Consider the following 16,614-nt stretch of genomic DNA (forward strand, 5'->3'; position numbering starts at 1 on the left):
GTGAGATAAATACTATTATTATCCCATTTAACAGGTGAGCAAATTAAGGCACAAAGAAAGCATACAGTTTATAAGTGGCAGAGATGAAATTTCAACTCAGAAAGTTTGGTTCCAGAGTCTCAGTTTTAATCACTCTATTAGTGTTTCAGAATACAGTTGACCCTCGAACAATGTGGTGGTTAGGGGTGTTGACCTTCCCACACAGTCAAATCTGGGTATAACTTTCGACTCCCCCAAAAACTTAATTACTAATGGCCTACTGTTGACCAGAAGCCTTACCAATAACTTAAATAGTTGGTTAACATACATTTTGTATGTTACATGTATTATGTACTGTATTCTTCCAATAAGCTAGAGAAAATGTTAAGTTTATCATAAGGAAGAGAAAATACATTTACTGTTCATTAAGTGGAATGGGTTCATCATAAAGATCTTCATCTTTGTCATCTTCACATTGAGTAGGCTGAGGAAGAGGAGGGGTTGGTCTTGCTGTCTCTGAAATGTCAGAAACAGAAGAAAATCCACATACAAGTGGACCGGCAAAGTTTAAACCCCTGTTGTTCAAGGGTCAACTACTGAAATCATTAGGTCCCTGCTAGATGGCAGTCATGTAACCAAAGACTAGTATAGTACTGTACTGTAGAAAGTCTTTTTTGTCAAGAACAAAGAACACAAGAATTATACCTGTTTCCTAGAGTTATTGGGAGGAGTAAAAGATATGTTTAAGATGCCTAAAACAGAGCCTGTCACAGAGTTAGAACATGCAGTAGATTTTAGTATACTAAAAAACTGAAAGTTGCAAACCAATAAGCAGCTTTACTAATCTGCTTCCCCATTTTTTAGTAGGCCGGAGCTTATAATGAAATAGCCCCTGTGCATAGCCTTCTTGTCTGCCACCATCCCTTTTTCTTCTCTTAGGTACTTATCTATTAATAAAGTTAACATAATTTGATCCTACCTTAATATTTATTTCATGTTTTCCTGAAGGAGGTTGGAAATCTGTATGACATGTTCCACACTCGCAACTGTTTACACCGTAGAGCTTATCAACACAAAGTTGGCAACATCATTGATAAAATGTAAGAAATTTGATTGTTATTTCCCTATAAAATTTTCCATGATACTTTGCTGGAATATCTTACTAGAGTCAATTTAAGATTTCTAGACAAATTCAAATGAATATATCTAAAATGGTTTCCCTAAACAACAAAAACAGAATCTAGCATACAGTGAACTTAATTTAGTTGGAGGGAGAAGAGAGAGGTGGATAGAGGGGTAGATGAAGGGAAGAAGAGCTGGTTTGTGCTAGACATGAGGAGGCAGTGCTGGGATGGCTCAGGGCCTCTGCACAGGGAGGCACTTACGTACCAGATATTAGTCATCAAGGTAATGGGAGGTGGGATGTGAATAATTGACATCCTGAGATTAATGACAAAAATTACCTTTAAGAACTGAGATTAATGTCTGTCCTTACCCCATCAAAGATTTATCAAAATTAGTACCAAATTGTAAAACTCACAGGAATTTTATGTCTTCCCAGTCCAGTCACTGCAGATGCCACTGCAAAAAAGTATGCACAGCCAGAGCTCTAGTGACTCACAGACCTCAAGGAAAGTTATCAAAAATTGGGCATGGGTCAAGTTAATTTCATGTCTCTAAAATAGCCTTAAATTGATTTATTACAAACCTTTCATGTTTGTTTTTACATCTGTGTTGAGGAAATTTATCTTCATTTCTGTTTTTTACCTATCCTTTGTCATAGAAAGACTAGTTAGAATACATTCTCTTATGTGTATGATTGATAATTTGGTAAGAGGTTTTTTTTTGTTTTTTGGGGTTTTTTGTTTTAAATTCGATTCTAGATTCAAAGCTTCTTCCTGAGTTGGTTAAATAAAAATTACTTAATTTCTGCATCTATAAAATTGGGGCTGATTGATACCTACCATATTGTTGAAAAGATTAAATAAGATAATATTTCTAAAGTCCTGCCATAGTGTCTGGGTTATTTTGTCTCTTTCAAGACAGAGTCTTGCTCTGTCTCCCCAGGTAGAGTGCAGTGGCATCATGATAGCTCACTGCAATCTTAAACTCCTGGGCTCGAGCAATCCTCCCACCTCAGCCTCCCAGAGTGCTAGCATTATAGGTGTGAGCCACCTCACCTGGCCGATAATGTCTTGAACACAGTAAGCATGGTAGCTCCCTGCAGTTTATTTAGTATGATCAAGAAGCAATTATCTGTAAAACATCATACCTCAAGATTTTATTTCCCTAAAGTAGAAAGATTTCTTTAAGGCATAAAGCAAATATTCAAAATTTCTCATAAGCATACATTTTTACAAAATCTTTAGGATTACAGATGCTTTGCTCAAAGCAGACTCCTACATAGAGATTACAGGTGCTGAAGGAAAAAAGTATAGCATTTCTACAGCAATTGATGACATGGAAGCCTTCACTAAGCTGACAGGTAAGAACTAGAAGGTAACATAAATGGTCCTTCTCAGATAAAGTATAAGCTGGATTGCTGATGTGTTATTTTCCAAATATTCAAATGTATTTTAGCTTCCCAAGTGATTATATACTTTGGATTTGAGTTTTATCTCTGCCTTGTACTAACAAAATGACTTTGATGAAGTGATTTAACCTCTCTGAACCTTAGTTTTCTCATTATAAAACGAGGGTAATGATACCTAGCATATAGTTTTGTTGTGATGTTTAATGTACTCAATATTTATTATTATTTAATTTATAATACACATGGGCTAATACCAACAAATGCCAAAAAACACTGACTTGACCATTTAACATTATTTTCATTACAAAATACAAGATGCCGGAAACATCTGCTCACACTTCTGCAGAAACAAAATCTGCAGCTTAGGGTGGGAAGGAAGAACATAGTAAGCATGGTAGAGATAAAGGTGTAGCAGTTAGTTCTTTAATGTGGGAAAGTAGAGATTGAGAAAGATCAGTAAAGCAAAAGAAGTGGAACAAAAAGGGTATACTAGTCAGAGTTCTTAGTTGCAAATCATGAAATTATTTAACTAAAAATAAAATTGGAAAGCAATTACATAGCCTACAGAGTCAGTGGGAAAGCTGAGGCTCTGAAAATGGGCAAAAACAATAGAACCCAGGACCTAAGGCACAGCCAGATCACTCTACAGCAGCTTCTTGCCTAGAGTACGGCTGTTCCACCAAGGCCACGTTCTGTTAGCTGCACACTCAGAGTGAAACCTAAACCACCTTCTCTCTCTGAAGAATCAGTTTTTAAAATTTCCCACCCTTTGCAGATTGATACTTCTGTAAAATACAATAAAAATGAAATACTGGAAAAAGGAAATGGAAAAATACAAAATACATGCCCAAATTATTATTCAACTTGACAGACTTCACATTACATTTCAATAAATATAATCGAAAGAAATATAATAGAGAAAAAAATTTAAATTACAAAAACTATTGCTGTTTAAAAATATACATGTAGATAATTAATATAGAGAATCCTAATTAGACTTGTAACTTTTTAATTATTTTCCAGTCATAACTAAACCAAAAATTTGAAATGAAGTAGAAATTCCCCATAGTAAATCTGTGAACACCAAGAACATTGTATAATATATATCAATATTTAATATTTATAATGGTAACACCTGAGTTTGCTCAGTTAATTGAAGTTTTTTTGTTTGTTTGTTTGTTTGTTGTTGTTGTTTTTGAGACAGAGTCTCACTCTGTCACCCTGGGTAAAGTACAGTGGCGTCATCGTAGCTCACAGCAACCTCAGCCTGCCAAGTAGCTGGGACTGTAGGTGTACACCACGACTTCTAGCTAATTTTTCTATTTTTAGTAGAGATGAACGGAGTCTCGCTCTTGCTCAGGCTGGTCTCAAACTCCTGAGATCAAGCGATCCTCCCGCCTCGGCCTCCCAGAATGCTAGGATTACAGGCGTGAGCCACCTCGCTTGGCCATGATCCCATCTCTTAAAAAAATAAAAATAAGTTATCTTTAAACCTTTATCAGAAGCCACTTCTAACAATTTAATCAAGTTATATGTACACTTAAACTACCTTTTGGTAAAAAAATATAAATTCTGAGGCCGGGCGCAGTGGCTCACGCCTGTAATCCTAGCACTCTGGGAGGCCGAGGCGGGTGGATTGCTCAAGGTCAGGAGTTCGAGACCAGCCTGAGCGAGACCCCGTCTCTACTAAAAATAGAAAGACATTATATGGACAACTAAAAATCTATATAGAAAAAATTAGCCGGGCATAGTGGCGCATGCCTGTAGTCCCAGCTACTTGGGAGGCTGAGGCAGTAGGATCGCTTAAGCCCAGGAGTCTGAGGTTGCTGTGAGCTAAGCTGACGCCACGGCACTCACTCTAGCCTGGGCAACAAAGTGAGACTCTGTCTCAACAACAACAACAACAAAAAAAATAAATAAATAAATAAATAAATAAATTCTGGATTTTATACACTTTTGGGTTAACTGACAAATTAACCTTAAAATAGCATACATTTTACATGATCATGAAGTGGCATAATGGACATTAGAAACTGAGAAGGTGGGGGAAGGTGAGGTGGGCAGAGGGATAAAAATTTATCTAACAGGTACAATGTACACTATTCTGGTGATGGATACACTAAGAGCCCTGATTATATACACTAAGAGCCTCAGCATTATATAGTTCACCCATGGAACAAAAAACACTTATACCCCCTGAATCTATTGAAATAAAAATTTAAAAAGAAAATAAAATATTTGAACAATTAAAAAAAAATCATACATTTTAATGTAACCTTACCATGCAAGACTGTACACAGCTCTCACTCACCGTAAAGTTTCCCTAACATACAAACTGCCTTTGCCAGGTTCAGTGAAATGAGTCCTCTGATCGTGCACTTGGATATCGTGGCAATGTCACACTGCTATAGAAGTGTTTTAGTGCTTACCGTCACTTGCTGTATTTACCTCTGTAGACTGGTTAACAGTTTCTAGACAAGCACTAGCCCACAGATCCCACCGTGGGTAGCACTGATCTGATCTAAACTCTGCTCTCCTCTTTGCATCATTTCTTCCAGGCACAAAAATCCCAGGCATGATACTGGGTCCCATTTTTGTGCTCTCTCTGCCAGACTGTGGGAGAAGCATACAATCTTTCCAGCTTTCTTCATTTGAGACCTGGATAACCTAACCTTTCTTGTGCATTATTCCGAGCAGTCACATAGTCCTTATTGCCTTATGTCTGTGACCTTGAAAGAATAGGACCATGAGGGCCTTCATTCATTACCTTTGCTGCTTTTCTAAAAGTCAACTCACCTTATCTTTGTTTAAGAATCTCCATTTCTTTTTTTTTTTTTTTTTTAGAATATTTCCCTGCATTTTACTGGGAAGTGTTTAAAAATAAAGCAATTTTGAAAGAATTTTACAGTGAATACCTATATACCCACAATCTAAATGCTAGCATTTACTGAACTTGCCTTATCACATATCTGTCACTTACCATCCCCCATCCATCTGTTAACCCATCTTTTTTTTTTTTTTTTTTTTTGAGACAGAGTCTCACTCTGTTGCCCAGGCTAGAGTGAGTGCCGTGGCGTTAGCCTAGCTCACAGCAACCTCAGACTCCTGAGCTCAAGGGATCCTGCTGTCTCAGCCTCCTGAGTAGCTGGGACTACAGGCATGTGCCACCATGCCCGGCTAATTTTTTCTATATTTTTTTTAGCTATATTTATAATTTCTTTCTATTTTTTTTTTTTTTTTTTTTTTTTTTTAGTAGAGATGGGGGTCTCGCTCTTGCTCAGGCTGGTCTCGAACTCCTGAGCTCAAACGATCCGCCCACCTCGGCCTCCCAGAGTGCTAGGATTACAGGCCTGAGCCACAGCGCCTGGCCTGTTAACCCATCTTATTTCTCGTGCCTTTCAAAGTAAATTGCAGACATCGGTATACTTTACCCTAAATCCTTTACCATGTATATTAACTAAAGTTCAATAGTTGTTTTTTCTCTTCTTTTAGTTGATTTTTTCTTTTGATGTAAAATTTGCATATAATTTGTACAAATATACAAATATTAAGTGTATGTTTGCTAGAGTTTTGACAAATGTAGGGCATAGAACATTAGCTTCTCCTCAGAAAGTTCCCTCATGCCCCTCCCAGTCTGAAGTAACCGCGGTTTGCCTATTCTAGACTTTATATAAATGGAATTGTACGTTGTACACTCCTCTGTGCAAGGCTTCTTTTACTCAGCATTCTGTTTTTGAGAGTCATCTGGTTTGCATGTATCATTAGTTCATTCCTTTTTATTGCTAAGTGGTAGTCCATCATGTGACTATGCCACAGCTTTTCTGTTCTCGGCTTCCTGAATTCCTGTTTCTGATGAATGTTTCATCTTACCTGGGTGTAGCTCTCTTAAGCATTGCAGTGTTACGACCACTGGCTTAGGTAACCAGTTTCTTACCTTGATCTTTACCCCTCAATATTTCTAAGCAATAGGTGAGTCTTACTCCTCCCTTCCCCTAAAAGCACCCCACCAAAATTCCTTAATTAAATTTGAATCATAGAATGTTAAATTGAAAAGGACCTTAGAGATAATCTGCTTTAAACTCCTCCAATGAGGAAACTGAGGCCAAATAAAGGAAAGCAACTTATCCTTTTTTTGTTTGTTTTTGGTTTTAGCTTTCTCAGGTTGAAAACTTATCCTATTAAATGGCAAAGCTAAATTCAAACCAAGTCTTCAGACTTCCAGATTGAATGCTGTGTATACTATTTCAGAGTGATATTTTAGCCGTTAAGTTTGATAGACAAGCGGTTTTCCTCTACCTCTGTATATAACTTTTCTCTGAAAATGTGTGTGGAACAAATAGAGCTCTCATACTTGGCTTGTAGGAATGCAAATGGCCCAGCCACTTTGGAAAATAGGCATTTTCTTATAAACATACCCTTATCCTATAACCCTTTTCTACATACTTAACTAACAGAAGTAGAAATGTATTAATAAATCTACCCAAAAACCTGCACCTCACTTGAGCCTGGGAGTTTTAGGTTGCAGTAAATTATGACAACCCCACTGCACTCTAGCCTAGGCAACAGAGCAACACCCTGTCTCCAAAAACAAAACAAAACAAAACAAAACAAAAAAACAGTGTATAACCTCAATCTAATGGCGAATAAACAATCAGAAAAGTTCAAAAATGTCAAACATTTTATAAAACAACTGCTTGAACCTTTCTAAAATGTCTACATCATGTAAGACAAAAAGGGGAATTAGTCTAGTTCTAAATTAAGAGAGATTAAAAAACTTGGCAACTAATGTCATCCATGTACTTGATTGGTCTGGTTTCTCTATCCAAAAACAAAAATTTCTAAGTTACATTATTGAGACAATTAAGCAAATTTGAATACAGACTCTATGTTAGATAATTTTTTTTTTTTTTTTCCTTAAGAGACAGGGCCTCTCTGTCATGGAGGGTGGAGTGCAGTGGTACAATCTCTGCTCACTGAAACGTCGAACTCCTGGGCTCAAGCGATCCTCCCACCCCAGCCTCCCAAATAGCTGGGACTACAGATTCGAGCCACCCCATTCAGCTAATTTATTTTTAAAATCTTTTGTAAAGATGGAGTCTTGCTTACTATGTTGCCCAGACTGGTCTCAAACTCCTGACCTCAAGCAGTCCTCCCGCCTTGGCCTCTCAAAGTACCACTGTGTCTGGCCTAGATGACATATTTATATCAGTGTTAAATTGGTGTGATTGTGATTATGTAGGAAAATGTTCTTATCCTTGGGAGATACATACTGATATATTTAGGTGTAAAGGGTCTTGTCGTCTGCAGTTTTCAAATGTTTCATCAAAAATTTGCACATGTATGTAGACAAAGTGCATAAGTGGAAGAACATTAAAATTGATGAATTTAGGTTAAGCATTTTACTTTGAAATTTTTCAAAAAATTGAAAGAAAACAGAAGAAAGGGAAAAAAATTATTCTGTCATTGTGGAGTGGAACATTAAAAAAACTTACGGAAATTTACAAAATTCCACATACCCATCACTTAGCTTCAGCAGTTATCAACACATAGCAATTTTGCTTTATCTGCCTCATCTACCCACTCCTGTCAAACACTGGACTATTTTGAAGCAGATGGCATAATTTTATTTCTAAATATTTAAGGATGAGGCCGGGCGCGGTGGCTCACGCCTGTAATCCTAGCACTCTGGGAGGCCGAGGCGGGTGGATCGCTCAAGGTGAGCAGTTCGAGACCAGCCTGAGCAAGAGCGAGACCCCGTCTCTACTAAAAATAGAAAGACAGTATATGGACAACTAAAAATCTATATAAAAAAAATTAGCCGGGCATAGTGGCGCATGCCTGTAGTCCCAGCTACTTGGGAGGCTGAGGCAGTAGGATCGCTTAAGCCGAGGAGTCTGAGGTTGCTGTGAGCTAAGCTGACGCCACGGCACTCACTCTAGCCTGGGCAACAAAGTGAGACTCTGTCTCAACAAAAAAAAAAAAAAAAATATTTAAGGATGATTCTCTTTTAAAAACAAAACATAAATGTAATAAATCTGTACACCTCTCTGTGCCCATCACCAAGGTCAGCAGTCATCAGTCTTATTTCTCTCTGCCCTTCCCCACTCACTGGATTACCTGCAAGTAAATCCAAGACATTGACTGGAACATTTTTAAAAGGTTTTTCCACTTCAATCTTTTATTTTTTATTTCTTATTTATTAAGGTGTTACAAATGTTTTTGTTACATGGATACCTTATATAATGCTTAAGTTAGGGCTTTCAGAGTACTGGTCACCAGAATAGTGTTCATGTACCCAACAGGTAAGTTTTTTATCCCTCACCATTTCTTGGTTTCCAATGTCCTTTGCATCTCTTTGTGCCCATGTGTACCCATCGTTTAGCTCCCACTTATTACTTCAGTCTTTTTTTAAAAAAATAATTTCACGTTGGTAAAATCATAATGTACCTACATTTGTGAACTGCCTCTTAAAAATCATTTCAGTAGTACAGCAGTATATAAGTCTTTTAGTCTTGTACTTTCATTTTACTATAACTGAAATTTCATCAAATTGGCAGATAACATTTTCCTGGAGATTTTATACTCTACTGATCCCAAATTGGATGCAGCACGAGAGATTTTAAAAAACATTGAATGCCGTAATCTATACAAGTATGTGGGTGAGACTCAGCCTAGTGGAGAGAAGATTAAAAGGGTAAGTTGAGTTATCAAGCATCTTCCCATTAATGAAAGATTACCTTGATCTCTGTCTTCCAAGAGGAAACCACTAACCCATCATGTTACCACGGCTCTGTACTAAGCTCTTTATGTTTATTCTCACTTAATCTTCACAGCAGTGCAGTGTTTTTAGGTGTGTTTTACAGATGGGGAAACTGAAGCTTCAGATGAGATTAAATAACTTGCTCATGGAAGCACAGTTAGCCAGGACTCAAAACCAGGTCTGACTCGAAATCTTTGCTCTCTCATTCTTGAAGTGAGAGGTGACCTCAAATTTTGGCTAGTTCCAAGTACAGGAAAATGAATATAAAGGAAAGAGACCTCCAAATAAAGTACTTGCATGAGCTTCATTGAGACTCTGATGACCTGTTTTTAACCACTTCCTTCCTTCACAGTATGTCAGTCTCCCAAATGGCACATGCTGTCTTTTTTTAGTTCAACTCTCTATTTTCATCTCCTGCTTCTTGAAGGTTTTTCTCTTTGCCAGAAAGCCATAACACAAGTCATGGTGATAACCACATCCTACCTCATAATAATTTCTTGGGTTACACTTTACTTCCTCTTGTTTTACGAACAGGTTAATACCACATTTTTTTTTTCAAAATGTGAGAATTTTTTTAAGGAAAAATGCTCTATTTCTATAAAGGATGGCATAGGAAGAAGCTGTATTTGCTAGGGATATCTCTAACCATTTTTCTTAGTTTAGTGCTTTTCAGAGAGGGGACCTGTGTGTGGCACAAACACTTAATGATGAAAAACTGGGGTTCTTACATGGACAATCTCATCTTTTTCAGGAAAACTATGAATGCCTTCCAAAAGAGGTTGCTGATGCTAAACCTACTGAAGTATCTCTGGAAGCTGAACTGAAGGCTGAAGATTTTATAGTGGATGTAAGTAGTTAATTCAGTAATATATTAAGTAAAGAATTTTTTAAAGATAAAATACCCCCTCATTAAAGTAGTACATGTTCATTAAAAAACTTGGAAAAATAGGCTGGGCATGATGGCTCACGCCTGTCAGCTACTTGGGAGGCTGAGGCAGGAGGATCGCTTGAGCCCTGGAGTTCAAAGCTGCAGTGAGCTATGATGATGCCACTGCACTCTAGCCGGGGGCGACAGAGCGATACTCTGTCTCAAAAAAAAAAAAAATTTGTAAAAATAAAGATGGAAGGAAGAAAATCATCTGTGATCTCACAGAGAGAACCAACATTATTGGCCAGATTTTAAATTTTCTTTGTGATATTTTGCCAATATTTTTAATATAATTATGGTCATGTGATTAATAGAACATTGTATATATTGATTTAAACTTTTTTAATTACAAAAGTAATACATGCCAATTATTTTTTTAAATTGCGTACATATATACACAAGGAAAAAGTTGAGATTTTTTTGACTCCTATTTTCATAGAGGCTGCAGTGTCTTCTCATATCCTAATGAGAATGCCAAGCAGCTTTCTCACACTTTTCCGTTTCCTACAGGAAATACTTTTCAGAGTTCTGCTCCTGAAACCTCGGGACAATGTGTGTTCCCCTTGTATTTTTTCCTCTAAGCCTATCATTTGTTATTTTGTTGTTGACAAATTCTCGAGTGAAGGGCATCTCTCCATAACCATTGTTTGCCAAAGGATACTTGTCTGTTCACTTGGCCGATACTGAGGTGCCTCAGATCTTCAGATCAATCTGCAGTTTCCTGTTTCATTAGATGAGGTTTCACTAAAATAAAGGGATCTCCTATCTCAACTTCCTGAGACTCTGAGAGACTTCATGCCCCAAAACGTTTTCCCTTTCCCTCACAGAAGTGGTCAATCCCTCAAGCTCCCATCTGGTTTTTCTCTCAACGTGCAGTCTCCAAATGGATGTAGGATCAGAGGTACTTGAAGAGGCTACGCATAGGAGAAGACATATATGTGGCTAGTAGACACGAAACAATAATCCCATTAAGGCAAATTGATGCAGCAATGAGCATTCTTTTCTCACTATTAGATTTATAACAACAAAAAATATTTTAAAATTTTGTTAATATAGCTATGTGAAAATGGAAGTATGAATTGATACAAGAGACCAAATTAGAAGTGTGTTCTAAAATTTTAATTGATCCAGTAATTTTAATTCTAGAAATTTGGCCTAAGGAGATAATCAATTTTGAAAAAAATACATATTTTTTAAAAAAATAAATAATTTAAAAAACCCAAATATTATATTGTGGTATTATTGTAAAATTAGGAAGAAAATGTGTATGTCTATCAATAGGAAGTACTGTGGAATAATAAAAACATTAAAATTGTTTTTAATGTAGAAAGATTTCTATAATAAGTGAAAAAAACAGTACATATATAATGATTTCAGTTTTCTTTCTTTAAATGTATATGCTTATATTTATGAGTATGCCAGCACACAATGAACACATTGAAAATATTTTGGATGTATTAATGATAAAATATTAACATCATTTATACCTGCGTGGTAGAATTGCAGGTGATTTTTTTTTTTTTAACAGCATGGTGAAAGAATTTCATAATCAGAAAAAAATCTTTTTATTTTAGAATGGGAAAAACCCTTGTATAGTCTGAGAAGGCAAGTAAAATTGCTAACTAAAAGTCTCATTATCATGTATTAGCATCTCAGTTTTAGTCTGACAGTGGAATATATTTATATGGTTTGTTTTACCATACATGGCTCCTTTTCACACTGTGCACAGTAACTTTTGTAACTATTTGGTAGAATATAAGACATAATTTTACTATTTAGAGTTATTACAAAGATTTCTAGTTGATAGTCTATAGCAGTTTTTTTGCTTTTGAGTCTTTATGTAGGAGTGAAATCCCAACTCTTATAACATTGCCGTTATGTAAAAATAGTTGTTTTATCAAATCTTATTTAAATAAGGAGTTTCTAGTCATACACTATGGAGACAATAGGAGTTGCCTTTTATTCCCATTCTAAAACCAAGGAAATAAATACTGAAGAGCTAATGGCACTTCTTCTTTTTTTTTTTTTTTTTTTTTTTGAGTCAGAGTCTCACTCTGTTGCCTGGGCTAGAGTGCCATGGCGTCAGCCTAGCTCACAGCAACCTCAAACTCCTGGGCTCAAGTGATCCTCCTGCCTCAGCCTCCTGAGTAGCTGGGACTACAGGCATGCGCCACCATGCCTAGCTAATTTTTCTATGTATATTTTTAGCTGTCCATATAATTTCTTTCTATTTTTAGTAGAGACAGGGTCTCGCTCTTGCTCAGGCTGGTCTCAAACTCCTGAGCTCAAACAATCCGCCCTCCTCGGCCTCCCAGAGTGCCAGGATTACAGGCGTGAGCCACCGCGCCCGGCCAGCACTTCTTAAAATGACTGGAAATTTGATTACTATTCATGCCTTACCACAATGTGTAAAAATATCAAGGCTGCAGCGGGTCCCTCTCCACATGAAACAACACCCAAGACAAAGGCCTGTGATAGCACCAGCCCTGCGATCGTGGGAGGGCTGAGCAATTGCTCCCTCCCAGGTGAAGGGGTGCAACTGTCAACACCAGTAGACCACGGGGCATGGGAGGGCTGGCCATGTACTACAAACCCCTGGTTTCATTTCCGAACCCTAGCTGAATCCCAGATGCCCGCTCTTCTCTCACGGGCTGCTGACAGTATAGCCACCAGACCTCATGTACCTTTTGTCTTCAGCCACTGTTCACAGGACAAACTCCTCTTATTGTCTATTCTTTTCTGTACCATCATCCCAACATTACTCTAATTTTTTCCCCTTGTTTCCTTTCCAGTCTCTCACCTCCTCCCAGACCTGTCCATGGAGCCCTTTGGAAGTTGTACCCCATAATTAACACACTCTCCTATATCCCCAGCCTCTTTGCTGAATATCTCTTTGCCTTTACTGCAATCTAGCTGTCTCCTGGGAACTTGCTTCCCCGGCAGTCCTTTCAGGAAAAGCGCATTCCTCAGGGTCCGGAGTCCTTCCTGTTCATCAGTCCACTTGCTTCCTAGTACCGCTTCCGGACCCTGTGCAAGATCCTTGTTCCTCTGAGGCTGATATCCTCAAACCACCTACTGTCCTCTTAGTTGAAGTTTTTAGCTTGGTTTAGGGTTTAGAGTCTTCTTCTCTATTCCCCTTCCTGCCATTAACCTGAGTGGCTTCATAGTCCACGTGGATTCTCTCTCAATCTATTTAATAACTTAGATTTTGTGATCCAGTAATTCAGTCTTTTTCTGCAGTTACCCTCAACTCCCTTGTCCTTCTTTGCATCTATCTAGTAAAAGGCCAAATTACCTGGATGAATCTAATCTAAACATCTATACCTATACCTGGACACATAAATGCTGCTGGAGATAATCACTGTACCAGCATATCTATAAACTCGTGGTCACCAGCCTTAGCTGGGCCCTCTGGCAGGCTTAGAGCAGTTCTCCCAGTCTTCATAATAATTATTTCAAACTGTCTTCCCTCCTCTGAGAACTCCAACCCCGCTCCCCATCCCCAATGTCATTCACTCTTTAGTGAATAACCCAACCATGGCTCTTATTTCCAAGATAAAATATAGGCGATTAGGTAGGAACTCCGTCAGCCTACCCCATTGAATAAGCAAGCCTGCCTCCATCTGCAGCTGTATTCAGCCTTCTCTTTGTTGCAGTGGGGAAATATCATTCTTCTAACCAAAGGCTTAGGGCGATTTTACTTGTGTTCTAGAGTAGCTTTGTCCAATAGAACTTTCTGTAATGATGGAAATGTTTTTTATCTGTGCTGTCCATTTCAATAGTCACTAGGCACACATGACTGCTGAGCACTTGAAATGTGCCTGCTGCAACTGAAGAACTAAAATTTTTATTGTATTTAATGTTAATTACTTTAAAAGGCTACATGAGGCTAGTGGCCACCTCATTGGGCAGTGCAGCTGTAGAGCCCATTCTGCATTCATCACGTCTGAAACCTGCCAGAATCAGTTCTGTCTTCCTGCTTTTTGACACTTCTGTTAGCAGTTAAATAGACTTTTATCTTAAGAAAATCACAAACACCACACTCCTCTTCGCCCCTCTCTTCTTCAGGGTCAAATTCATCTCCCCTTACCTTTCTGAGGTGTCATATTCTTTTCCAGGTACTTCTCTCTTGCCTCTTCTTTTTTTTTTTTAATTTTTAGTTTTTTTTAATTGATGAATAATTGTATATATTCATGAGATACCTAGTGATGTATGGTGGTCAGATCAGGATAATTAGCATATCCATCATCTCAAACATTTATCTTTTCTTTGTGATGGGAACATTCAATATCCTCCTTCTAGGTATTTAAAACTGTGTAATATATTACTGTTAACTATAGTCTCCTACCGTATTATAGAACACTGGAACTTACTCCTATCTAGCTGTAATTTTGTATCCTTTAACAGCTTGCCTCCTCTAAGAATTTCTCATTTTCTGCTGAACCTTCTTTGTTGTTGCCATCACTATACTAAAACTATCCTCTCTAAGACCACTAATTCAGTGTTGCTAAATACAGCAGTCAGTTTAAGCCCTCTCTGCCTGAGAGCTGTTTCTTCTGCCTAGAGTTCTTTTCCTTCCTACCTAAGCCTGTTTAATTCCTGCTCACTTAGTAAAGTCACTTTTCCAGGAAAGCATTGCCAGTCATTCCCCTGGCACCCCAGGCTACTAGAAAGTTTCAAAGCACGCTTTGCTTTTTCTTGGTAACTCTTACAACAAATGTGGTTAAATAGTTACTTTTATAATTATTTGTTCAACCTCAGTCTAGGCCATATGGTCTGTGGGGGCTGGGATTGTATTAAAAATGTCCTAATTGTACCTCTAGTGTCTATCACATAGCAGGTGTCAACTTTACACCATACTTAGGTTGAAACATAAATACATTTCCATCTCCCCCCAGATTTCAAAGCCAAAGCCCTACGGATGGTCATGCACCAGAGTTATTTTTATCCCTATGAGCCACCTTACCAGTGTTCTTCCCTCTGAACCTCCAGAGGGCTCTGTTCCATTTCTTGTGATGCCCTTACAACTGTGAGTTCAATTCTCACGATTGTTATGTGATTACTTACTTATTGCTTTTATTAAGGTTATCAACATGGATTATGGAATGGAAGACAAAAATCCAATTGATCATGTTCGCTTCTATTGTAAGAGTGACCCCAGCAAAGCAATCACAATTGCTAAAAATCAGGTAACTACTTAGGCAAAACAAATATACTAATAGTGGCAATTGGTAAGTCTTTATCTATAGTAAATTTGCATTTTCTATGCAGATTAGGTTTTAAAGTCAGTGTGTACAGTAAAAAAAACACCATATCTTTAAAATTCAGGTATATCTGATTTTTTATAGACTAGACTATCTTAACAGCCAGTTTTTTCTGTTTGCTAAATGTCAACGAAAGCACAGTTTTTGGTTTAGAGGCCAGGTTACAAATCTGGTGTGTGTGTGGGGGGCTACTATTAGGGCATTAAATATGAAAAGTCTGATTTTGAATCAAAAGTTTAGTTTATTATATCTCAAACAAGAAGCAGTACAATTAATCAAAGTATGCGCCTAAACTATCAACACAGTTTTGCCATCTTAATGGTAGCTTGCTTATGCCAGCAGTGACGCAGACTTTAGAGAGTGAGTGGTGATGAAATCATGAAAGGCATTTTCCACAGCTTGTTGAGAATTGAATATTTTTCCTTGCAACAAGTGATCCAAAGCCTGGAAGAAGTGGTAGTCAGTTTGTGCAAGGTCTGGTGAATATGGTGGATCACAGAGAGTTTCCAAGTCCAGCTTCTGTAGTTTGAGCAGCTTTGTTTTTTGCAACATGTAGTCTTGCAAGAGGATTGGCCTGTCTCTATTGACCAATCTTAGCGGCTTAATTGCAAACGTCATCATCATTTCATCCAACTCGTTTTAGTAGACATCCGTTGTAATGGATTGACCAGATTTCATGAATCTGTAGGGAATAATACCAGCACTGGACCACCAAACAGACACCATTAGCTTTTTTTGATGAATATTCGGTTTTAGAATGTGTTTTGGCACTTCATCTTTATCCAACCATTGTGCCGAACGCTTGCAATTGTCAAAAAGAATCCATTTTTCATCACACATAATACAGTGTAGAAATGGTTCACTTTAATGTTGTGACAGCAAAGCAAGGCAAGCTTTGAGATGATTTCTCTTTTGATGCTTAATTCATGTGATACCCATCTATCCAGCTTCTTTACCTTGCCCATTTGTTTTAAATGATCCAATATTGTTGGAATAACTGTCAAACTTTGCTGCTAACTCAAATGTAGGTTGAGATGCATTTGCTTCCACTGTAGCTTTCAGCTCATCATTATCCACCTTGGTCTCAGGTTGCCCGCATGGCTCCTTTTCAAGATTAAAATCACCAGAATGGTACTTTTCAAACCATCAA

At 37.7% G+C, this 16,614-nt stretch overlaps 1 protein-coding gene across 2 annotated transcripts in view; it reads left to right on the forward strand.

The window, feature by feature from the left end:
- Positions 1-16,614, forward strand: part of SAMHD1 (SAM and HD domain containing deoxynucleoside triphosphate triphosphohydrolase 1) — a 47,555-nt gene that overhangs the window by 26,078 nt on the left and 4,863 nt on the right. Inside the window, exons 10-14 of one of the 2 annotated variants that reach the window (XM_069496346.1) lie at positions 988-1,079; positions 2,349-2,464; positions 9,070-9,206; positions 10,024-10,119; positions 15,285-15,389. In XM_069496346.1, the coding sequence (XP_069352447.1) occupies positions 988-1,079; positions 2,349-2,464; positions 9,070-9,206; positions 10,024-10,119; positions 15,285-15,389 (546 nt within the window). The remainder of the gene's footprint in view (positions 1-987; positions 1,080-2,348; positions 2,465-9,069; positions 9,207-10,023; positions 10,120-15,284; positions 15,390-16,614) is intronic. The other variant, XM_069496347.1, reaches the window with a different exon arrangement.

This window comes from Eulemur rufifrons, chromosome 20 (genome assembly GCF_041146395.1).
Source record: "Eulemur rufifrons isolate Redbay chromosome 20, OSU_ERuf_1, whole genome shotgun sequence".
NCBI lineage: Eukaryota > Metazoa > Chordata > Mammalia > Primates > Lemuridae > Eulemur > Eulemur rufifrons.